General features: G+C 41.7%; 1 protein-coding gene across 3 annotated transcripts in view; it reads right to left on the bottom strand.

The window, feature by feature from the left end:
* LOC138072513 (cytochrome P450 2J2-like) overlaps positions 1-26,428 on the bottom strand; it is a 53,223-nt gene that overhangs the window by 7,967 nt on the left and 18,828 nt on the right. For 2 of the 3 annotated variants that reach the window (XM_068963541.1, XM_068963549.1), the window contains 7 exons: positions 23,224-23,386; positions 20,471-20,620; positions 20,084-20,244; positions 17,178-17,354; positions 13,199-13,340; positions 12,664-12,851; positions 2,159-2,297 (listed from right to left, as the gene is read on the bottom strand). In XM_068963541.1, coding sequence (XP_068819642.1) covers positions 2,159-2,297; positions 12,664-12,851; positions 13,199-13,340; positions 17,178-17,354; positions 20,084-20,244; positions 20,471-20,620; positions 23,224-23,386 — 1,120 coding nt within the window. The remainder of the gene's footprint in view (positions 1-2,158; positions 2,298-12,663; positions 12,852-13,198; positions 13,341-17,177; positions 17,355-20,083; positions 20,245-20,470; positions 20,621-23,223; positions 23,387-26,428) is intronic. The other variant, XM_068963554.1, reaches the window with a different exon arrangement.

Genomic DNA, 26,428 nt, shown 5'->3' with positions numbered 1-26,428 from the left:
AAAAATCTGCAAGCAATAAATGCTGGAGAGGGTGTGGAGAAAAGGGAACCCTCCTACACTGTTGGTGGGAATGCAAACTAGTACAGCCACTATGGAGAACAGTGTGGAGATTCCTTAAAAAATTGCAAATAGAACTACCTTATGACCCAGCAATCCCACTGCTGGGCATACACACCGAGGAAACCAGAATTGAAAGAAACACATGTACCCCAATGTTCATCGCAGCACTGTTTATAATAGCCAGGACATGGAAACAACCTAGATGTCCATCAGCAGATGAATGGATAAGAAAGCTGTGGTACATATACACAATGGAGTATTACTCAGCCATTAAAAAGAATACATTTGAATCAGTTCTGATGAGATGGATGAAACTGGAGCCAATTATACAGAGTGAAGTAAGCCAGAAAGAAAAACACCAATACAGTATACTAACACATATATATGGAATCTAGAAAGATGGCAATGACGACCCTGTATGCAAGACAGGAAAAAAGACACAGCTGTGTATAATGGACTTTTGGACTCAGAGGGAGAGGGAGAGGGTGGGATGATTTTGGAGAATGGCATTCTATCATGTATACTATCATGTAAGAATTGAATCGCCAGTCCATGTCTGACGCAGGATACAGCATGCTTGGGGTTGGTGCATGGGGATGACCCACTGAGATGTTATGGGAAGGGAGGTGGTAGGCGGGTTCATGTTTGGGAACACATGTAAGAATTAAAGATTTTAAAATATAAAAAATTAAATAAATAAAAATAAATAAATTAAAAAAAAATTAAAAAAAGAAAGAAAGTGACTTGCTCAATGTGAGCAAAGGTGGCACAGAACTGGAGAGGAAAGACACAGAAGATCTAATCGAACGAGTTCAGATACACTCAGGACAGTGTCCTACAGCAGGAAAGCCTGGGCTCTGGATCATGCCTAAGTTAAGCTAAGCATGGGGTCAAATTCCAGACCCTTCCTCTCTGTGCCTTTGTGGCATGATCAGCAAAATGATACTGTCACAGAAAATTAATCTGTATTTAATTTAACTTAATGGCAAGAAAACTACTATGAATTTCAGAATGTCAACTCAGTGTAGCATTTAGTTATTGTTTTAGGAGACACTGTTAGGAAGAGGTACGGGCATTCGTATTGGACAAACCTGAACAACACTCAGTTCTAAGACTGCCCCCATGACTTTTACGAGTGTATATTCCATAGCTGACCCTGCCAAACTTCAGTTACCTTCCTTATACCCAAAGTGGTGATTCAAATTTGAACCTTGGGAGGTTACAGGAGAACAAATGGTTCATGAGAGTTGCGTGGTATTTTTGTCTACTGAATCATTTTTCATATCCTCGGGACTGAATACTTTACACATAACAGATGCTCAGGAAACATTTATAGAATTAAGGATTTGGGAAATCATTTGAAATGATCTCAACAAAATACATAACTCATTATCTGGTACATATGAAGAATTTTATTCATTTCACAGTTATGAGTTAAAACATTTAGACCTTTGGAACTTTTGGAACTGGCTGCCTTGGAAACATGAGTTTCCCTGCATTCTCTTTCATACATTTCAGGTTGTGCACCATGTGAATGATGTAACTATATTTGTAAAGAGTTATTAGAATTTAAAAAGGCAAAATTTAAAAAGACCTCTTCAGAAAGATCTTAAAGAGTAGAATCTCATCTACTTAAGTCCATGGCACCAAGTCCCTTGTGATGCCCATAATGACAGACAAGCAGCTCCTTTACTGGACCCTCGCCCATCCCTTTCATAGTAATTCACTTTACATTTTTGTGAGTGGAGGGCCCTAAAAAGATCTTGGAACTCTTAAAACTCTACTCAGATGGCAAGGTTCCAAACTTCTTTGTGGGTAACAGGAGGAGGCTAAGCTTCTGTCCCCAGTGTTGGCAGGGACAGAACAATGTGAAGCTGAAATCTCCATCAGAGTCAAGCCAGGGCTTAGGAAGTAACAGCATGAGTCCTGGGGATGCTCAGCCTAGGGAATCTTGAGGTGCAACCACAGCAAGAGTGAGTCAAGCTGGGCAGGGCTATCCGGAGACATTCCAACTAAAGCAAAGCATCACAAGGAGAAGAGTAGGCAAGGGCAAAGAGAGGAGTCCTGGGTTCCCACACGCCTATTTCTTGCTACTCACCGATTGAGAAAGGCAGAAAGGATTCCCTTTTCTTAAACTGTCCATTTTCCAGAAAATGCTCTGGATTGAATGTGTCGGGGGTGGCCCACTCTGCGGGGTCCCTGTGCAGTGCAGTCAGGTTGGTCAGGACCATGGATCCCTGGAGAAGGCAGAAGAGACTCAGGCAAGACTTGACCCATGCAACATACATGTACAGATGGGTGGCAGTCCTCTGGCACTCCCACACCTGGGCTGACAGCACCCTGAACTCCCTCAGCCTCACCAACCCACTATCTTCTGAGCCCAATCCCTAGCACCATTTTTTTTTTGCCATGGGACAGCTTACACTGATGGACTGGGATTGTCTGCTGGGAATTTACCAGGGAAGTGTGACTGCTCTTAGTGCAGAATGGATCTCTGCAGGGACTTGTCAGTGTAGAACTTGGGAGGGAACACATATGCGTCAATGAACACATATGAAACATATATGAATAATGTGACAGTGGGCAGGCAGTTCTAGACCAAAACTGAACCAGCTGCTTACTCAAGTGGTAACTATGGCAGTTTGTCCAACATGAAAAATGTCTCATTTGCCTACATTTCTCACATTCTCTTCCCTCCATTATCTAGTAAATTCCACAGAAAGTTTAATAATAGAATAAGGTTATCAAGTGGAAGAAACCACTATCCTTCCTGGTATGCAGCAAGAAACTCAGGAGTCTTCCTGAATGCCTCCCTTTCCCTCATTCTGCCTTCATCCAGTCCTTCACTGGGCTGGTCAACTTTACTTGAGTTTTCTTTTGATTCTATCACCTCCATTTTAGGTCCATCACTGCCTGGTTCAAGTTACTACCTTGGTTTCCCACATTCCTACCTTAGTCCTAACTACATTCATATCCTTTCTTTCCCCTTCAGCTGGACACACTGAAAGCTGAGTTAGCTTTGGACATGATTTAATTATGTCACTCCTATCCACCCACCATATTTGGACCTCAATAGATACCCCTCAATGGCTTCCCTCTCTTTTAGATTATAGGCACATCACCTGCCACTCTGAGTCACCATCCTTCTGCCTGCATGCTTACTACAAGTCTCTTTCAGTTTCTCTGTCATTTGTTCCCAATATTTTCCAGGCCTCTTCGCATGGCAACCTCTGGGCATCCTCATGCCAATGAGTATCTGCTGGAGCTGCCGCTCTAAGTGTCTTTGCCCCTGCTGTGAGCTGTGCTGCCCCTGCCTCTGCAGGTGACCCTCCAGTACTAGCAGTAGGCCTGGTCCAGTCTCTTATGAGGTCACTGTTTTATTTGCCTGTGTGCTGGTGTGCACACAGTCCACAGTCTTATGTGTGCCCTCCAAGACTGTCCTTTTTCCATCCAGCCCTGTGGAATTCCTGAGATCACAATCTGCTCATCTTCATAGCTACATTCTCTGGGGGTTCCTCCTCCTGTTACCAGACCCCTAGGCTGGGATGCCTGCCTTGCAGCTCAGGATTTTCACTACTGTGGCAGAACTTCTGTAGTATAATTGTTTTCCAGTTGGCAGGTTGCCCACCTGGCAAGTAGGCTTCCCTGGTGGCTCAGACCGTAAAGAATCTACCTGCAATGTGGGAGACCGGGGTTTGATCCCAGGATTGGAAAGATCCCCTGGAGGAGGGCATGGAAGCCCACTCCAGTATTCTTGCCTAGAGAATCCCCATGGACAGAAGTTCCTGGCTGGTTACAGTCCTTGGGGTCACAAAGAGTGGACATGACTGAGCGATTAACCACAGCACCTGGTGTGTATGGGAGCTGATTTTGTTGCAGTTCCACCCCTCCTGATATCTTGTGGGGGCTTCTTCTTTGTCTTTGGATTTAGTGTATCTTTAAAAAAATTTGTTTATTTTTAATTTAAGGATAATTGCTTTACAATATTGTGTTGGGTTTCTGCCGTACCTCAACATGTATCAGCTATAGTATACATACGTCCCTGCCCTCTTGATCCTCCCTCCTACCCCATTCTACCCTTCTGTGTTGCTATAGAGCACCAGTTTGAGCTCCCTGAGTCATAGGGCAAATTCCCACTGGCTATCTATTTAGGGTGTCTTTTATATATATATAAATTTATTTATTTTAATTGGAGGCTAGTTACTTTAAAATATTGTAGTGGTTTTGCCATACATTGACATGAATCCGCCACGGGTGTACATGTGTTCCCCATCCTGAACGCCCCTCTCCCCTCCCTCCCCATCTCATCCCTCTGGGTCATCCCAATGCACCAGCCCCGAGCACCCTGTCTCATGTATCAAACCTGGACTGGCGATTTGTTTCACATATGATATTATACATGTTTCAATGCCATTCTCCCAAATCATCCCATCCTCACCCTCTCCAACAGAGGCCAAAAGACTGTTCTATATATTTGTGTCTCTTTTGCTGTCTCGCATATAGGGTTATCGTTACCATCTTTCTAAACTGCATATATATGTGTTAGTATACTGTATTGGTGTTTTTCTTTCTGGCCTACTTCACTCTGTATAATAGGCTCCAGAGTCATCCACCTCATTAGAACTGATTCAAATGTATTCTTTTTAATGGCTGAGTAACTATTTCTGTTTTATTGACTATGCCAAAGCCTTTGACTGTGTGGATCACAATAAACTGTGGAAAATTCTGAAAGAGATGGGAATACCAGACCACCTGACCTGCCTCTTGAGAAATCTGTATGCAGGTCAGGAAGCAACAGTTAGAACTGGACATGGAACAACAGACTGGTTCCAAACAGGGAAAGGAGTATGTCAAGGCTGTATATTGTCACCCTGCTTATTTAACTTTTATGCAGAGAACATCATGAGAAACGCTGGGCTGGAAGAAACACAAGCTGGAATCAAGATTGCTGGGAGAAATATCAATAACCTCAGATATGCAGATGACACCACCCTTATGGCAGAAAGTGAAGAGGAACTACAAAGCTTCTTGTTGAAAGTGAAAGAGGAGAGTGAAAAAGCTGGCTTAAAGCTCAACATTCAGAAAATGAAGATCATGGCATCCGGTGCCATCACTTCATGGGAAATAGATGGGGAAATAGTGGAAACAGTGTCAGACTTTATTTTGGGGGGCTCCAAACTCACTGCAGACGGTGACTGCAGCCATGAAATTAAAAGATGCTTACTCCTTGGAAGAAAAGTGATGACCAACCTAGATAGCATATTCAAAAGCAGAGACATTACTTTGCTGACCAAGGTCCGTCTAGTCAAGGCTACGGTTTTTCCAGTGGTCATGTATGGATGTGAGAGTTGGACTGTGAAAAAGGCTGAGCGCCAAAGAATTGATGCGTTTGAACTGTGGTGTTGGAGAAGACTCTTGAGAGTCCCTTGGACTGCAAGGAGATCCAACCAGTCCATTCTGAAGGAGATCAGCCCTGGGATTTCTTTGGAAGGAATGATGCTAAAGCTGAAACTCCAGTACTTTGGCCACCTCATGTGAAGAGTTGACTCACTGGAAAAATCTTTGATGCTGGGAGGGATTTGGGGCAGGAGGAAAAGGGGACGACAGAGGATGAGATGGCTGGATGGCATCACTGACTCAATGAACATGAATCTGAGTGAACTCCAGGAGTTGGTGATGGACAGGGAGGCCTGGCGTGCTGCAATTCATAGGGTCAAAGAGTCAGACACGACTGAGCGACTGAACTGAACTGAATATTCCATTGTGTATATGTACCACAGCTTTCTTATCCAAACACATGAAAAGATGTTCAACATCACTCATTATCAGGGAAATGCAAATCAAAACCACAATGAGGTACCATTGCATGCCAGTCAGAATGGCTGCTATCCAAAAGTCTGCAGGCAATAAATGCTCGAGACGGTGTGGAGAAAAGGGAACCCTCTTACACTGTTGGTGGGAATGCAAATTAGTACAGTCACTATGGAGAACAGTGTGGAGATTCCTTAAAAAACTGGAATTAGGGTGTCTTTTTTGACAAGTTTTAGCAGTTTTGTTAATGGTTATTCAGCAGATCCCTGGAGAAGGAAATGGCAATCCACTCCAGTAATCTTGCCTAGAAAATCCCATGGACAGAAAAGCCTAGTGGGGTACAGTCCATGGGGTCTTAAAGAGTTGGACATGACTGATCGACTGAGCACCCAGTAGATAATTGTGATTTTTGTGTTTACATAAGAAGAGTTAAGTTGATGTCCTTCTATTTCATCATCGTGAACTAATCAACAAGGCCAGCTTTGTGGGACCTAAATCTTACACAAATTGAGGATCGCTTTTATTCTGTATCCTTGGTCAAGTACCTGGCTTTCCTCAGCATCCATGACCTTATCTTCTTTTCTCTTGTTTTCAGTCAGTTTCACTTGCTAATAGAGGGGTGCATCCTGACCCTGGCAGCCAGTACTTCAGAGCTCCCATGTTGGGGCTTGTAGAGAAGCACTGCAAAGGACATCCTCCAGGGAGACTTTAGTTGCTACCAAAAGTCAGGGTAAGGAATCCCCACACTTCTCCATAGTGGCTGTATCAGTGTAAGATGGTTCCCTTGTCTCCACACCCTCTCCAGCATTTATTGTCTATAGAATTTTTAATGGTGGCCACTCTGACCGGTGTGAGATGATACCTCACTATGGTTTTGATTTGCATTTCTCTAAAAATGAGTGATGTTGAGCATTTTTTTCATGTGTTTATTAGCCATCTGTATGTCTTCTTTGGAGAAATGTCTGTTTAGTTCTTTGGCCTACTTTTTGATTGAGTTGTTTGTTTCTCTGTTATTGAGCTACATGAGCTGCTTGTATATTTTGGAGATGTATTCTTTGTCAGTTGTTTCATTTGCTATTATTTTCCCCCATTCTGAAGGCTGCTTTATTAACCTTGCTTATAGTTTCCTTCATTGTGCAAAAGCTTTTAAGTTTACTTAGGTCCCATTTGTTTATTTTTGTTTTTATTTCTATTACTCTGGGAAGTGGGTCATAGAGGATCTTGCTGTGATTTATGTCAGAGAGTGTTCTGCTTATGTTTTCCTCTAAGAGTTTCATAGTTTCTGGTCTTACATTTAGATCTTTAATTCATTTTGAGTTTATTTTTCTGTATGCTGTTAGAAAGTGTTCTAGTTTCATTCTTTTACAGGTGGTTCACCAGTTTTCCCAGCACCACCTGTTAAAGAGATAGTCTTTTCTCCCTTGTATATTTTTGCCTTCTCAAAGATAAGGGATCCATGGATTTATCCCTGGGCTTTTTATTTTGTTCTGTTGATCTATACTTCTGTCTTTGGCCAGTACCATACTGTCTTGATGATTGTAGCTTGGTAGTAATAGGCTGAAGTCAGGAAAGTTGATTCCTCCAGTTCCATTCTGCCGTATGACCCAGCAATGCCACTGCTCAGTTACATACAGAGGAAACCAGAATTGAAAGAGACAAATTTACTCCAATGTTCACTGCAGCACTGTTCACAATAGCTAGGACAAGGAAGCAACCTAGATGTCCATTGGCAGATGAATGGATAAGAAAGTTCTGGTACTATACACAATGGACTATTACTCAGCTATAAAGAAGAACACATTTGAGTCAGTTCTAATGAGGTGGATGGAACTGGAGCCTATTATACAAAGCGAAGTAAGTCAGAAAGGAAAACAGCAATACAGTATATGAATGCATATATGTGGAATTTAGAAAGATGGTAATGACCATCCTATATGCAAGGCAGCAAAAGAGACACAGACATAAAGAACAGATTATTGGACTCAGTGGGAAAGGTGAAGGTGGGATGATTGGAGAAAATAGCATTGAAACATGTATATTACCATATGTAAAACGCATGACCAGTATAAGTTCGATGCATGAAGCAGGACACTCAAAGCTGGTGTCCTGGGACAACCCTGAGGGATGGGGTGGGGAGGGAGGTGGGAGGGGGGCTCAGGATAGGGGGGACACATGTGCACCTGTGGCTGATCCATGTTGATGTATGGCAAAAACCACCACAATATTTTAAAGTAATTATGTTCAAATTAAAATAAATAAAATACAATAAAAATCAGATTCAGTTGGTTCGCTGGGTCTCATAGAACATTACATCAGAAAAAATCTGTTGGAATGAATCTTTTGAGTTAGGATAGTTCTTTGCAGTTAAGTATATTGCTGTGAATATGCAAAGATCACCTGTGAAAACCTTTAGACCTCATATTTCACACACAAGATGGTCAGTCAGCAAGAACATCGAAAACGCAGTTGCTGCAGGAATAGCTGAATTTACAGGCTCTGTAGGGACAGAGACCAAGGGGAGCCCACGGGAGATGCTCCTGTGTTCTTGCCTTGAGATCAACCCCAGGTTCCACACACAGAGGGACTAACACCAACTGCAATGTATCCCCAGAGATGGACCAAGGTGGTGAGAAAGCAGACTGTGAATGTGCAGTGTAGAGAGAGGACACTAGGGGGCACAGCAGAGCTGTCTGCTGAGATCCTAAGAGAGCCAGGCAGAGACAAAGCAGAATTTCCTCGGTGAACACAAGGAATTTAACAGAGAACCACTGTGAACAATTGCAGGGAGACTCTTCTAAAGTCAAACTCAATAAATAAATTTGACAAACCATTAGCCAGACTCATCAAGAAACAAAGGGAGAAAAATCAAATCAATACAATTAGAAATGAAAATGGGGAGATCACAACAGACAACACAGAAATACAAAGGATCATAAGAGACTACTATCAGCAATTATATGCCAATAAAATGGACAACTTGGAAGAAATGGACAAATTCTTAGAAAAGTACAACTTTCCAAAACGGAACCAGGAAGAAATAGAAAATCTTAACAGACCCATCACAAGCACGGAAATGAAACTGTAATCAGAAATCTTCCAGCAAACAAAAGCCCAGGGCCAGATGGCTTCACAGCTGAATTCTACCAAAAATTTAGAGAAGAGCTAACACCTATCCTACTCGAACTCTTCCAGAAAATTGCAGCGGAAAGTAAACTTCCAAACTCATTCTATGAGGCCACCATCACCCTAATACCAAAACCTGACAAAGATGCCACAAAAAAAGAAAACTACAGGCCAATATCACTGATGAACATAGATGCAAAAATCCTTAACAAAATTCTAGCCATCAGAATCCAACCACACATTAAAAAGATCATACACTGTGACCTAGTGGGCTTTATCCCAGGGATGCAAGGATTCTTCAATATCTGCAAGTCAATCAGTGTAATACACAACATTAAAACATTGTAAAATAAAAACCATGTGATTATCTCAATAGATGCAGAGAAAGCCTTTGACAAAATTCAACATCCATTTATGATAAAAACTCTCCAGAAAGCAGGAATAGAAGGAACATACCTCAACAAAATAATAAAAGCTATATATGACAAACCCACAGCTAACATTATCCTCAATGGTGAAAAATTGAAAGCATTTCCCCTAAAGTTAGGAACAAGACAAGGGTGCCCACTTTCACCATTACTATTCAATACAGTTTTGGAAGTTTGCGCCATAGCAATCAGAGCAGAAAAAGAAATAAAAGGAATGCAAATTGGAAAAGAAGTAAAACTCTCACTGTTTGCAGATGACATGGTCCTCTACATAGAAAACCCTAAAGACTCCACCAGAAAATTACTAGAGCTCATCAATGAATATAGTAAAGTTGCAGAATATAAAATCAACACACAGAAATCCCTTGCATTCCTATACACTAATAATGAGAAAATAGAAAGAGAAATTAAGGAAACAATTCCATTCACCATCACAACGAAAAGAATACTTAGGAATATATCTACCTAAAGAAACTAAAGACCTATATATAGAAAACTATAAAACACTGGTGAAAGAAATCAAAGACGACACTAATAGATGGAGAAATATACCATGTTCATGGATTGGAAGAATCAATATAGTGAAAATGAGTACACTATCCAAAGCAATTTATAGATTCAATGCAATCCCTATCAAGCTACCAACGGTATTTTTCACAGAGCTAGAACAAATAATTTCACAATTTGTATGGAAATACAAAAAGAATAGCCAAAGCAATCTTGAGAAAGAAGAATGGAACTGGAGGAATCAACCTGCCTCACTTCAGGCTCTACTACAAAGGCACAGTCATCAAGACAGTATGGTACTGGCACAAAGACAGAAATATAGATCAATGGAACAAAATAGAAAGCCTAGAGATAAATCCACATACCTATGGACACCTTATCTTTGACAAAGGAGGCAAGAATATACAATGGATTAAAGACAATCTCTTTAACAAGTGGTGCTGGGAAAACTGGTCAACCACTTGTAAAAGAATGAAACTAGAACACTTTCTAACATCATACACAAAAATAAACTCAAAATGGATTAAAGATCTAAATGTAAGACCAGAAACTATAAAACTCCTAGAGGAGAACATAGGCAAAACACTCTCCGACATACATCACAGCAGGATCCTCTATGACCCATCTCCCAGAATACTGAAAGTAAAAGCAAAAATAAACAAATGGGACCTAATTAAAATTAAAAGCTTCTGCACGACAAAGGAAACTATAAGCAAGGTGAAAAGACAGCCTTCAGAATGGGAGAAAATAATAGCAAATGAAGCAACTGATAAACAACTAATCTCAAAAATATACAATCAACTCCTACAGCTTAATTCTAGAAAAATAAATGACCCAATCAAGAAATGGGCCAAAGAACTAAATAGACATTTCTCCGAAGAAGACATACAGATGGCTAACAAACACATGAAAAGATACTCAACATCACTCATTATCAGAGAAATGCAAATAAAAACCACAATGAGGTATCATTTCAGGCCAGTCAGAATGGCTGCAATCCAAAAGTCTAAAGCAATAAATGCTGGAGAGGGTGTGGAGAAAAGGGAACCCTCTTACACTCTTGGTGGGAATGCAAGCTAGTACAGCCACTATGAAGAACAGTGTGTAGATTCCTTAAAAAACTGGAAATAGAACTGCCTTATGACCCAGCAATCCCACTGCTGGGCATACACACTAAGGAAACCAGAACTGAAAGAGACACGCGTACCCCATCGCAGCACTGTTTATAATAGCCAAGACATGGAAGCCACCTAGATATCCATCAGCAGATGAATGGATAAGAAAGCTGTGGTACTTATACACAATGGAGTATTACTCTGCCATTAAAAAGAATACATTTGAATCAGTTCTGATGAGGTGGATGAAACTGAGCCTCTTGTACAGAGTGAAGTAAGCCAGAAAGAAAAACACCAATACGGTGTACTAATGCATATATATGGAATTTAGAAAGATGGTAATGATAACCCTGTATGTGAGACAGCAAAAGAGACACAGATGTATAGAACAGTCTTTTGGACTCTGTGGGAGAGGGAGAGGGTGGGATGATTTGGAAGAATGGCATTGAAACATGTATAATATCATATATGGCATGAATCACCAGTCCAGGTTCGATGCATGATACTGGATGTTTGGGGCTGGTGCACTGAGATGACCAAGAGGGATGGTATAGGGAGGGAGGAGGGAGGGGGGTTCAGGATGGGGAACACATGTATACCTGTGGTGGATTCATGTTGATGTATGGCAAAACCAATACAATACTGTAAAGTAATTAACTTCCAATTAAAATAAATAAATTTAATATTTTAAAAAAATAATATAATAAAATAAAATCTATCTAATTAAAAAAAATAAAGTCAAAGTAAAGCAACTCTTATAGAGAGAACATGGTGTAGACAACAAAGATGAGCCTGGGACTCAGAACAAGTCTGTTTCTGGAACCCAACTCTTGTCACTTTGTAACTGAGAATTCTTAAACAAGATTAATCTCTCTCTGAGCCTGGATTTAAAATTTGTAAAATGAAGATAGCAGAAATATTCTGAGGGCTTAATCAGACATTTTGAAAGAATCTATATAGTCCCGACTGCTTTAGGAACCAAGGAAGCATTGGTTTCCTTCTCTTCTTTTCTGTTATTTAATACTACACAGGCTTGGATTTTTTTCCTTTTTGAGGTAGTCCCATCAAGGCGCTGTAAGTTAACGCTGGAAATAATACCTGTGGGGATATTATGTTAGAAACAGCAGTACTAATGTGATTTTGGTTCAAGTGGCCCCACATGTCCCTCATAAGTCAACATTTTCTGCCCCCAGGATTAAGAAGCAGAATTTTCCAACACAAGTCTGGCAGGTCCCTATCCTGTGAGAAGCTCTCCCAAGGCAAACAAAAGGACCTCTTAGCAAAGTCTGACTGAGAATTTCTGCAGCTATATCCCCAGAGATATTCACAATCACGGAGTAAGAACACTGAGCAATCTCGTAGCAAAGAAAACCCAGTCTTCATATAAACACATTTACCTAGGAATCCCCTTCCTCCTCCAGAACACTTATTAGCATATATTTGAAGTAAACTTCTAAATATCCCAAATGAAAGAAAAAATCTAGTATTCCACCAGCAAAAATACCTCTCCCCATAAGTGTTTCCCTAAGAGAAGAAAACATGTCACTTTTCAGTTGGGACTCACACCATTTAAAACTATAAGCTTGGAGATCTGAGGCTGTGAGTGAGCCTCTAATTACCTTGACCAGGTGGTATCCATTCAGGGTGGTGTCCTCTGTCACCTCCCTGGGCACATTCATGGGGATGATGTTTCCCATTCTCTGCACCTCGTGGATGACAGCGTTGGTGTAGGGCATGGACTCGCGGGCTGCTGTGCTCACCTTCTGTGATTGGCCGAGCACCCTGTCGATCTCAGCTTGGACTTTTTCTGGGAAATAAGAGGAGGCTATATTATTCTAATATTCCATAATTTTCCTTAAGCCTGGTTAAACTAAGGAATGGGATAACCAGGATAAAAATGGCTAAAGCTATAGTGAGCTCTCCAGGCTGCTCTTCAGGGCGGTGAGTGAGAAGTGGGCCCTGGTGTGAGACAAATCTGGTGCCAAACTCTCGCTTAACAACGTTTCTGCTGCGAGTTCCTGAAGCTTGTTGAAGCTTAGTTTCATCTTACTAGTGAGGATAAATCAACTTTCCTTTTAGGAACATTAAGATATGTAAGAACTGATTTACGGAAGCACTCTGACCTGGTCCAGGCACACACACTGATGTGCTCACCTTGGATTTCGGGGTACATGGCCATGAAAAGCAACCCCCAGCGCAGGGTGGTTGAAGTTGTCTCTGTTCCAGCCAAGAAGAGGTCCAGGGTGCTGTAGATGAGGTTTTCGTCATGGAAACTCGAAGTAGCATTGCCTTTATGCTAGAAAGCATAGTGATTATTGACTTTTTAGATGATTCTAATTTGCCACAGCACACAGGGCTTCACCCAAGAGAGAACAGGGAAGGAGACACCTCCTCCCCGCCAGGAGAAATGACTTTCCCTTTAGCCACCCCAGGATGCAGAGACTTATTACTGCAGTATCATTATCATCCTCCGGCTCAAGTGCTGGAAGCTTTTGTTAGTTTTGGTGGACAGAAATGGGTCAATTAATTTATTTTACTACCACAACTAGGGAGACTCTATTAATATCCTGGGTTTTGTGGTAAAAAATCTGCCTGCCAATGCAGGAGACAGCAGAGACACTGGATTGATCCCTAGGTTGGGAAGAGGCCCTGGAGTAGGAAATGGTAACCTGTTCCAGTATTCTTGCCTGCAAAATACCATAGACTGTAGCCCACCATACTCCAGAAAAATTCCTTGGACTGTATTCCACCAGACTCCTCTGTCTATGTAGCCTGGTGGGCTATATCCATGGGACCACAAGAGTTGGACAAGACTAAGTGACTGCACACACAAACACATACACACATGTTATTTCACTGGAAAAACAGCCTTCAGTTCCAACATTAGCCACAGCATTCACTATGTGTACAACTTGATCAAGTTCCTAAACCACTAACCCTATCTGTAACTGGGGTATAGCTCAGTGGTAGAGCTTGTGCTTAGCATGCACGAGGCCCTTGGTTCAACTCCCAGCTCCTCCAGGGCTTTCATCTCTGCCCTGAACTAAGGTCCACAACTTAGTTGGGCTTCCCTGGTGGTTCAGATAGTAAAGAATCTGACTGAAATGCAAGAGACCAGGCTTTGATCCCTGGGTCAGGAAGATCCCCTGGAGAAGGAAATGGCAACCCACTCCAGTATTCTTGCCTGGAAATTTTCATGGAAGAAGAGCCTGGCAGGCTACAGTCCAGGGGATTGCAGAGTCTGACACACCTGAGTGACTAACACACACACAAACTTGTCTATATTCAGTTGCTTTTTCCATAAAATATAAATAACAATATTCACCCATCAAGTGGAATTATGGATTATGTAAGTAGGAAATGGCATATAACAAATCCTCAACAAATGCTTTTACTGACACCAGAAAGAATAAAATGCACTGCTCTAAAGTACAATCCTCACGCCTCCCCAGTTAAACATCTCTGATCCCAACAGCCATTCTGAATGGCACTCCAGCATCTTTACCAGCTTCCTCCAGAAGATTCGATGAGTCAGTGTTGCCCTGTGTGCCGTCCAAAGCTGCACACCTCATAGCAAGTGAAGTCTCCTCCTTTCAGGAGCAATCAATGCTTCTATGAATGTTCTAACAATAAGGTGAAATAGAGGAGACAGAAAAAATGTGTCGTTCTTTCAACTCCAGGGGAGGAATAAACAATCTGCTGCTGCTGCTGCTAAGTCGCTTCAGTCATGTCTGACTGTGTCTGACCCCCATAGACGGCAGCCCACCAGGCTCCCCAGTCCATGGGATTTTCCAGGCAAGAGTACTGGAGTGGGGTGCCATTGCCTTCTCCGAATAAACTATCTAATGAGTCCAATATGCAATGGTGAACATTAACCAGGGGATTCACTATGTTAAAGGATAGACATCCAATTTGACCTTTTTCATGCTTTTTGCAAATAATACTGAAAAGTGGATGACATGGGAATGAGGGAGGAAGGCAAAAGTCCCTCCCACTTGAGGCTAAACCCTGGGCATCACACTCAATTTCACTTTTATGTTCTGTACTGGGGAGCTAATGCTCAAAATTCTCCAAGCCAGGCTTCAGCAATACATGAACCGTGAACTTCCAGATGTTCAAGCTGGTTTTAGAAAAGGCAGAGGAACCAGAGATCAAATTGCCAACATCCACTGGATCATCGAAAAAGCAAGCGAGTTCCAGAAAAACATCTCTTTCTGCTTTATTAACTATGTCAAAACCTTTGACTGTGTGGATCACAACAAACCGTGGAAAATTCTGAAAGAGATGGGAATACCAGACCACCTGACCTGCCTCTTGAGAAAGCTACATGCAGGTCAGGAAGCAACAGTTAGAACTAGACATGGAACAACAGATGGTTCCAAATAGGAAAAGGAGTATGTCAAGGCTGTATATTGCCACCCTGCTTATTTAACTTTTATGCAGAGTACATCATGAGAAACGCTGGACTGGAAGAAACACAAGCTGGAATCAAGATTGCCGGGAGAAATATCAATAACCTCAGGTATGCAGATGACACTACCCTTATGGCAGAAAGTGAAGAGGAACTAAAAAGCCTCTTGATGAAAGTGAAATGGAGAGTGAAAAAGTTGGCTTAAAGCTCAACATTCAGAAAACGAAGATCATGGCATCTGGTCCCACCACTTCATGGGAAATAGATGGGGAAACAGTGGAAACAGTGTCAGACTTTAGTTTTTTGGGCTCCAAAATCACTGCAGATGGTGACTGCAGCCATGAATTTCAAAGACGCTTACTCCTTGGAAGAAAAGTTATGACCAACCTAGATAGAATATTGAAAAGCAGGGACATTATTTTGCTAACAAAGGTCTGTCTAGTCAAGGTTATGGTTTTTCCAGTGGTCATGTATGGATGTGAGAGTTGGACTGTGAAGAAAGCTGAGCACCGAAGATTTGATGCGTTTGAACTGTGGTGTTGGAGAAGACTCTTGAGAGTACCTTGGACTGCAAGCAGAGTCAACCAGTCCATCCTAAAGGAGATCAGCCCTGGGATTTCTTTGGAGGGAATGATGCTGAAGCTGAAACTCCAGTACTTAGGCTATCTCATGTGAAGAGCTGACTCACTGGAAAAGACTCTGATGCTGGGAGGGATTGGGGGGCAGGAAGAGAAGGGGACGACAGAGGATGAGATGGCTGGATGGTATCACTGACTCGATGGACGTGAGTCTGAGTGAACTCCGGGAGTTGTTGATGGACAGGGAGGCCTGGTGTGCTGCGATTCATGGGGTCGCAGAAGAGTCGGACACAATTGAGTGAACTGAACTGAACTGAACTGAACTGGGGAGTTCGAGAAAAGTGTAAGAGACTGGGTATTGACAAGTAAGAATAAAACAATGCCTCATTTTCCTCTGTGTACAGCTCTTTCACATATGGGTAGAGAATAGCATAGACTACTAAAGGCAGTATTTGGCCTTTCCAAAGATTTCAAGTCAAATGGGCTTCCCAGGGAGAGAATCTGCCTGCAATGTAGGAGACATGAGGAGATCCCCTGGAGGTTGAAATGGCTACCCTCTCCAGCATTCTTGTTTGGGAAATTTCATGAACAGTAGAGCCTGGTAGCATACAGACCATGAGGTCACAAAGAGCTGGACATGACTTAGTGACTGAGCATGCACACAAGCCAAATACTCTTTAACAAATATCTTTATTTCTAATTGTATCATCAGTTCTGAGTGAATGATATTTGTACATACTATGAAATATTGCCTCTATTTTTTCTCTCCTGTGATAGACTGAATAATGACTCACAAACATATGAATGTCTTAATCTCTAGAATGGGTGAATACTTTTTGACAGATGGAGCTTTGCAGATATGATGAAGTTAAGGATCTTGATACGGGAGGATTATTCTAGATTATCCCAGTGTACCATTATAGTCACAAGAGTCTATAAGGGGAAGTAAGTAGAACATAAAGAGAAGATGTGAGGATAGGGGCAGAGAAGAAGCTACATCAATGGCTTCGAAGATGGAGGAAGGGGCCCTGGTTGTTTGCAGCCCCCAAGTTTGTGGTGACTTGTTACAGCAGCAATAAGAAACCAGAATCCCCCCATGTGCTCTCTAAGAACACTCCTCAGGTAAACACCCAGGTCCCCTCACCTTTTCTATTTCCTGGAGGTAAGCATCAATGAAGTCTCTTGCTGCAGCAGGATTCCAGTCTTTCCTGTGGTTTTCAATCACATTAGCAACAAACATTTTCAGTTTCTCCCATTTACGAAAGAGAGTTTGGTGGGATCCCGGAAGGAAATGCATTATTCTTGGAAAGGCATTGTAGAGCTGATGGAGAAAACAAAACAGTCAGTGGACAAGGGGGTGAGACAGTGTTCCACATTCTATGTCTCTTCCTTACTGCCACTTGACCCTTGGTGTCACCCTTGACTCGTCTTCTCTGCCTCAATCCTCTTCTTTCCCCTCTGGCCTCCATTCAAAATATAGCCAATTTTGAACCACTTCTCACTACTCTATGCATTTTTCAGTTTAGTAAAAATCACCACCATTTCTTACCTGGATTCTGTAAAGCCTCCAACACATTTCCTGATTCTCTCCTTAACCCCCTTCTCAGTCTTTCTTCTACTGAGCAGCCTGAGGGATCCTTTAACAGTTTAATAGAATGTTTCACTGTTTATTCCTCAATATTCTGGTGACTTTTGAAGATGTTTAGACAAATTCTACATCCTCCTCCTGGCCTGGAGCTGTACGTGTCCTGACCCCTCACCCTCGTGTCCCTTTCTCTGCTGCCTGTCACTCACTGCCATCTTAACTCTCTCTCAGTCTTTCTAGCCCATCCCCATTGGTCTCTGTGATAACGTCAAGGATGACAATATGTAGTCCTTTGCATTTGCTATTCTTCCAATCACAATTGATCTTCCTCTGGAATCTGTACAACACTAGCCTTTTATTTAATTCACCCTGATAATCCTCTAAGTAGCAGCATCTCTGGAGCCCTTTCTCCATTCCCTTTATTTTGCTTTATTTTTTTTTCATGGCAATTGTCTCTAGCATGTGTGTGTGTGTGTGTGTGTGTGTGTATGTAGAATACCGCTGTCTAGCTAGCTAGCCATCTGTGTTAAAAATAGGAATGTATTTGATTATCTGCCCGTTATGATGTATTGTAGACTACCACTGTCTAGCTAGCTAGCCATCTATGTTAAAAATAGAAATGTATTTGATTATCTGCCCATTATGATGTATTCTAAATAAAATAAAATAAAATTAAGTGACTTTTGGATATATTTTCTCTAATACTGTCTAGTATAAAATTGATAGCACAACATAATGGAAAATTTCCTTGACTTACAATGAAAGAGACGTGACTATTAGCTCTGCTGCTTTCACAAATTTGGGGGACAATAATAATGATGATAATGATGGTGATGTAATTTGTCATGACATTGGGGCACCAGGGTTATTTTCATGAACAATCACATGAGATCATTAGAGCACATAATGGAGAGTCAGTAGACCACTATGCAGTTTTGCTTACACATTCCCATATCTGCTTGTATATGTCAGGATACTTCATTTCATCCTTAAAGAATTGTTTAAATAATTAACTCAGATAAAGTGTGTGCAATTGTCCATCAAAGTTGCTGAACTACTCTGTGTTTCTAAAAATGCTAGTACCCCTGCCCTTACCCCTGACCTACTACCCCATCCAACCATCCCAGGAATTTCTTTTCAGTGGGAATACTCCACAAGGTACTCAGTGAGGTCTCAGACTTCCTAAAAGGGTAGAAAATGGAATTACTGAGATTAGAGATGAAAATACAGAATGTTTTTCAAAAATAACATTAACAATAAAAATTATAATAGCTCACATTCATTATACCTCTTTACCATACTAGGATTCATTTTTTTTTAGTCACTCAAGTCATGTCTGACTCTTGTGACCCCATGGACTGTAGCCCACCAGGCTCCCCTGTCCATGGGATTTCTCAGGCAAGAACACTGAGGTGGGTTGCCATTTCCTTCTCCAGGGGACCTTCTGACCCAGGAGTCGAACCCAAGTCTCCAGCGTCTCTTGCACTGCAGGCATATTCTATACTCCTTTACTGAGCTAGGATTCATGCTAACTTCTTATTCCACTTTGGTGAGATTCCATAAACTTCCAGGCAATGTTGTTTGTTAAAAATGAATGCAAGTAAATCCTACTCTAGATACTCAAGCATTTACTTGAACACTTGGATCTGATTTTCCCCTAGAAGTGTCTTCCAAACCGAGTAAGGGGGCTGAGGGGCCAATGAGTTGAGCAGGGGTTTGGACAGGCTCAAAACCCTAGCAGGATGAAAGGGGAGGCCAGGGACTACTAATGAAGGGGTGAGGTTTGAATCCCTTAAAGCCATATCTCACAAGTTTCGGAAACTGATAATATCATGTGTAGATAGGAATGTAAATTGTATAACCACTTGGACGGCTATAAACATTTTTATGTCCAGGGGTATATGCAAGAGAAAGGAGTAGGTGTGTCCACAGGAATGACTGAACAAGAATGTTCATGGCAGATTTATTCATAACATTCCCCAAGTGTTCATCAACCTCATAGTGTTTTTCAAGAGAATAAAAATCAGCGTCATGTTCATGCAGTGAAAACTATGCAGAGTAAAAGAAGAGCAACTAAGAAATGAATCTCAAAGCAATGGGCCAAGGAAGAGCCAGGCACAGAAGCACACATGTGAGGATCAGGCAGGTGTGGAAATAGGGAGGAAATGCATAGGAGAAACTCAAAAGTGATGGCAATGTTATGTTTTCCAAGGAAAAAAACACAAGTGCATACATGGTTTGTCCTGTAAAGTTTGGTACTTTATATGAATGTTGGAAATTTTCTTTGTCTAAAGTAAATATTAAACAATATTATCCCAAAACAGTAAAATTAAGAGATTGATTTCAAATAAGCTTGTGTTGAAAAAGATTAGATTTCAGCTAAAAAGGAAAGAGTGACTCCATCTCATTTGATTCTGACGTCAACCCAATATTTTTTTCATGACATGAAATGTGAACTGTTTTACCTGGCAGCACACTGATGCCTGTATACACAAGATCTCATCCAGCAGCCTCAGCAGCTCCTGGAACTGATCATCCTGGTAGTCAAACCGCTCCCCAAAGGTGATGGAGCAAATAATATTGGAAACGGCATTGTTGATTATGAAGTGAGGGTCAAAAGGCTGTCCTGGAGGCAGGAGAAGAGATGGAGCCTTCAGATAGGTTTCTTTTTCATTCCAATAAAAGTCTACTCTATATGATGTATGACATAAAGACGATAGAACCACCACCAAGACTACGACCCGAGTACCCTACAAAGTGCTGATATTAGGACAGACATGTAGGTATTGATGAGCTTCTGGTTAGTGAAAGCATGAACCACAGTCCCTGCATCTGTCCTACGACCCGCTCACCGTTCTCCTCTCCTATTGCCTGGATGAGGTAGGTGAGTTCTTCCTGAATGCGTTCCTCTAAGCTCTTCCTTCCTAAACCGAAGTTCCTCAGAGTTGTCAGGGTGAACCTTCTTTGCTCTTTCCATACCTGGCCATTGGACCTGATCAAGCCTGGGAAAATGAATACAATGTTATGAAAAGCAAGGCAACAAGGTCCATGGGTGATAACACATCAGAAGGAAGGAAGGAGAAGCACTTTAAGGCACTTGAAAATTATTCAGAGAAATAATCCCTAAGCAATGGACATAATGGCTTGAATTTACTGATTGCTTGCAATGCTGGGCACATTAGCATTTTTAATGCATTATGCAATTTAGTACTCATAGAATCTCTCTGATGTAAGTATAACCATTACTGACAAATCAGCCTCCCAATTTTGATCATGAGAAAAATGAGGCTCAAAGGATAAATCTACACTCTACAAAGTCATAGACTTAGTATGCACCTGAACATGCATTCAAATTCAAGTCTTCCTGACTCCAAAACCCACACTCTGATTACTTGTCACATAACCACATTTAAGAATTTGCTGTGCTACATACTAAGTACGAATTTATGGATTAGACAAAATCAACCCTCATAAGGAGAAAAGATCTTAAAAAGATAAATAAATCACCTAAGAAAACAAATAAATGTGAACACTGTGCAGAAAGAATACCACAGAAAAAGGAAAAAGAATACGTCTTAATATGCTGTCATATAACAGTATTTATTTTATAACACTGGTGAGGCCACTGTCCTCTTATTTCTTCATTTCATCTCACACCTCAACTCCTTCTAATATCTCCCTTGGGCTTCCACCATCTTAATGGAACAGCTTTTCTTACTGTTCAATCCAGGATCCTTTTCAGCCTCATCTTGATGTCTCAGCAGCATGAGATGCTTTCTTCTTGAAACACTCTCTGCCAATGGAGCCCATAACATCACACTCTCCAGATTTTTCTGCTAATTCTCTGACTTCAGAGAAATTATCATACCTTTGGTTAACTTATCTTCTTTGATTCAATTTTGAAATGATGGAGCTCTTCAAGATTAGGTCTGAAGCCTCTTCTTTTCTTACCCTGTCCTCCATTTCTAGGAAATCTCCACTCCAAAATTTCAAATGACATCTACTGAGAGTTAACATGTGCTACTGTCTCTCAGCTTCAGGTACATACACAATTCCCTGCTGCTTGTCTCTCCTGGCTTCACCCTCAGCACATCAATGGCTGAATTCATGGTTTGCTCCATATAACTCCCCACCCAGGCCAGCCGACATCTGTCCTCCTTCACATGTCCATTCTTTCCTATACCAACCCATTTGGGTGTCTACCTCGGCACCTCATTCTCCCTCTGTCTAGGTCATCATGTCCTGTTGGATTTGCCTCCCGAGTAGCTTAAATCCATGTATCTTCCCAGTCACCTTCCTGGTCTGACCTACTGTGCTATCATTTCTTGCCACCTCCCTCATCCAGGCCACCACCTTCTCTAACCTCCAAGACTCCATAGTTTCTTGAGCCTTTTATTCCGTTCTTGACATTGCAGCTTAGATAAGTCTCTAAAATATACAATGTAAATATGGTGATTCCTTTCTCTACTGAAACCATTCAGGAGCCTCCATTGTTATCAGGATAAAAACAACATCCTTAACAAGAATTTGCATGAACTGTTTCTGGCCAAACTCCCCAGCTTTACCTCCACTTAATTATCTCCATTTAATCCCTGTGTGTACTACACTGGCCCCCTTTCAATTCCTCAGTTCACTGTCCTTCTTCCCACTTGAGAGACTTTTCAGATTCTATTCCAGATTGCTTCATCACTGGATTTCTGGATTGCTTCTTCACTTTATTACTTGTCTTTAACTTCATTAGCTTTTCCTGAGTCTCAGGACTAGATTACATACCCGTAACAGATGAACCCTACTCTTCGTAACACTTCATAACACTCATAGCATTAAATTATTTGTGTAATTGATACCATCTTTTTTAATCACTTGTAAGTTATAGAAAACCAAGGATTCTGTCTGTTCTGCTCACTGTTTTATCACTAGAGCCAGCTACTAGGTTCACATTACAGACATAGAATAAATAGAGACATAGAGTTAATAGATGCAATATTTCAAAGAGGAATCGAGAAAGCCCTGGGGGAAAAAAAGAGTGCTTTGGTAGAAGAATAGATTTTAGCTTTCCATTCAGAGTTTTGAAAAGATAAGTTCATTTACCAAGTTTATTTTATGATCTTTTTAAGTATTCATGCCAAACTCTCCCACTGACAGAAAGCTCGAGATACTTTGTGAGGCACAGCTTTAATAACAGCGCACAAGGAATTAGAGGCAAGAAGGGATCACAAAGTCAGTAGGAGGAAGCTGATCTACATATTTTCCTAGGCGACAAGATTTGAAGATTTGAATGAGAAAATAGAAGAGAGACTGAGAACACAGCATTGCCTTTCTTCTTCTTAAAAAAACACATCACATCACTGAGTGATGAGGATACTTATTTATCAAAACATCCAGAGTGAATTCATGCAGGTGATGCCACTTCTCCCAAATCCCTGACATTAGAGCTGACCCGGCCAGGTTCCCTGAGGAGGTGACTTCAACAAGAAATGGGGCCACTCAGTTTCCTTGAGGGGCAGAGATTCTATGAGGGGCCTGGTCCTGGGAGTGTTGGAAACACTTTCAGAGGCCACAGGAATATCAAATATATGCTTCTTATTTTGGTCATGGAACTTACCTTTATTGTTAAAGATACGTTTCTGAATAGGTAACATGGGGCGGTTTACAAAGTTTTGTTCCTGGTAGACAAGGGCTTCTTTGATATAGGGCAATCCAGTTATAAGAATGGAATGAATTGCACCAAAATCCAGCCTAATAATACTCCCATATTTCTTCACAATCTGAAAAATAGAAGAGTCACAGTTGGGTATGTACTTGTCTATGTGTCCTGGATGGAGAATGTGCGGAGCTGCGACGGGGGTCCAGGGGAGTGCGGAGGGGAGGCTTGTAATGAGTGGAAGCTGTGTGTCTGAATGTGCATCTTGGGCTGCATCTAGACTTCCACTAAATCCACCAGAGGACATAGACATTCACGATAAAACCCATTCATATGTTCAACTTACTTAAATTGAGTGAGCTTATGTGACCTGCGAATAATGCATAAAAATATAATAAAGTAAACAAAGGTCTCTTATCTTAAGCATCTTAGAATTTAGTGAATGGAGAGAATTCAGCACATGTGACTCACCAGAGAAGTCAGAGATGTTTAGTTGAAGACTAACCTCTCAAGCATGGACTTCTTAGTGCATAGTATCTGTTTAATCACAAGAGAATGTCCCCTCTCTCAACAGGTTCTAGGTGATAAAAAAGTCACTCTGAGTCAGGGACTAGATATGGAGAAGTGAACACTAGTTCCGGAGTCATCTTAACTCTGTGATTGACAACTGAGATCTCAGAATAGTTGCTTTACTTGTCTTGGAGCCTAAGCTCCCCAGCTGTGAAAGGTAGAAAACTGTTCCTCCCTTGGAGTTTCGGTGAGGGGGAACTCCCTGGCACTTCAGTGATTAGGACTAGGCTTCCACTGCCATGGACCCAGGCATGATCCCTGGACAGGGAACAAAATCCCACAAGCAGAACAGCGTGCTGGGAAACCCCACACTCCAGAACCCAGATAGTTTCTGTGAGGAGGAATGAGAACAAAAATGTGAAACGCACTTTGTGCCCTGGGTCCTGTCAGACAGCCACTCTATAACGTGGGAATGAATGGTCTCTGTGTGCAAAGCGACATGCGTGCACTGGCTCAAGGGGACAGATGGGACAAGAGCACACGGATGATGTGCAGAAGAAAGGCAGTGTTCATAGACAACCACAGTTCCTGGGCGCCATGCAAACGACTTTCACCTTTTATCTCACTTCCTTCACACCACCCTGCAGTACTAATGATTTTATCCATGTTTTAGTAAGGAAAATGAGGCATAGAGAAGTAACTTAGCCAATGTGACAGAGCTGTTGGTGGCCGGAGGGAATGTGCCGGCATTATGTAAGATTTAAGGACAGAAACATGGACTTGAGATGGTGCTGGACCTTAGAGCTTTGTGGAGGTGACGGCATGAAACTGGGAATGAGAGTAATGGACCAAAGGGAAAGAAAGGGAAAGGGAGAGTGTGTGGCTGTGTCACAGACACATAAGGGACCCAGGGCTAGGATAGGTTCCCGGAAAAAACAGCTCTCACTGTGTAGAGAGATGGGATACAGGCTGGCAATGTACTGTGAGCTGGACCAAGGATGTCTTAATGTCAAGTGAAACACTTCAGACCTTGTTTTGCTTGTATGTAGAAACCTGAATAGATGAAGTAAGGTGAGTGCCTCAGAGACTGGATTTTGAAGTCATACAAATCCCTTTGTATTCAGCTTCCACTTGTTACTTTCTGTGTGAGATTTAGTCAAGCTTTTCAAATTCCCTCTGTCTCAATTTCAAAATGTATAAAATGACAGCGATTACAATTTAGGATTCTGGTGAGTGTTGCAATGAAAAGGGGAAAAAAAGAGGAATGAGTTTTCTTTCCCTTTCCTGAAAACAATGAAGATAAGACAACAGTGTGCAGACCTGAACATTCTGAGTACTTTTCACTTTGCATGGGTGTGTGCATGCATGCAAATCTGCTTCAGTCATGTTTGAGTCTGTGTAACTCTATGGACTGTAGCCTGCCAGGCTCCTCTATCCATGGGATTCTCCAGGTAAGAATACTGGAGTGAGTTGCCATGCCCTCCTCCAGGGGCTCTTTCTGACCCGGGGATTAAATCCATGTCTCATATCTCCTGTGCTGACAGGCAGTTTCTTTATCACTGAATGAATGAATAAAGTCACTCAGTCGTATCCAACTCTTTGCGACCCCATGGACTGTAGCCTACCAGACTCCTCTGTCCATGGGATTTTCCAGGCAACGGTACTGGAGTGGATTGCCATTTCCTTCTCCAGAGGATCTTCCCAACCCAGGGATCGAACCTGGGTCTCCCGCATTGTAGACAGACGCTTTACCGTCTGAGCCACCAGGGAAGTCTTCTTTATCACTAGCACCACCCAACTGTTCCTAAATCTGCATGTGCATAACTAAGTTTGTTTTTCTGCCCTCCTAATTCAACAACTGTAACCAAGTTTACTTTTCTGCCACCTAGCTCTCTGCAGGAGCTACATTTCAAACCTGTTTTCCTTTGACTCTATGCTAAATACATCCTCTGTCTGGTACTCATGCTTCCAGTGCTCTCCTCCCCTTGCAGTTCTTTTTTACATATCAGAAAGAAGGCCACAGGACCACCAAATTGCCAGACTCAATTACTGGGTCAGTGACCCCAGTCTATGACTGTTTTGGAAACAATGCAAAAAGAAAAAATAAAAAAATGCTAACACCTGTGTTCTTCATCATCAACTCATGACTGTGAACCTTTATCTTATATAAGCCCCTAGTCTCCTCAAGGAAAGATATAGCCATTTGAATACAGATCTCCAAAAAATATCAAGGAGAGATAAGAGCTTTCCTCAGTGATCAATGCAAAGAAATATAGGAAAACAAAGAATGGGAAAAATTAGAGATCTCTTCAAGCAAATTAGAGAAACCAAGAGAACATTTCACGCCTAGATGGGCACAATAAAGGACAGAAATGGTATGCACCTAACAGAAGAAGAAGATATTAAGAAAAGGTGGCAAGAATACACAGAGGAACTGTACAAAAAAGATCTTCACAACTCAGATAACCATGATGGTGTGATCACTCACACTTACCTAGAGCCAGGCATCCTGGAATGTGAAGGCAAGTGGGCCTTAGGAAGCATCACGATGGACAAAGCTAGTGGAGGTGATGGAATTCCAGTTGAGCTATTTCAAATCCTGAAAGATGATGCTGTGAAAGTGTTGCACTCAATACGCCAACAGATTTGGAAAACT

Source organism: Capricornis sumatraensis, chromosome 2 (assembly GCF_032405125.1).
Source record: "Capricornis sumatraensis isolate serow.1 chromosome 2, serow.2, whole genome shotgun sequence".
NCBI classification, from domain to species: Eukaryota; Metazoa; Chordata; class Mammalia; order Artiodactyla; family Bovidae; genus Capricornis; species Capricornis sumatraensis.
Note: the sequence above shows the minus strand (reverse complement) of the source record. Positions and strands in the feature narration are given on the sequence as shown.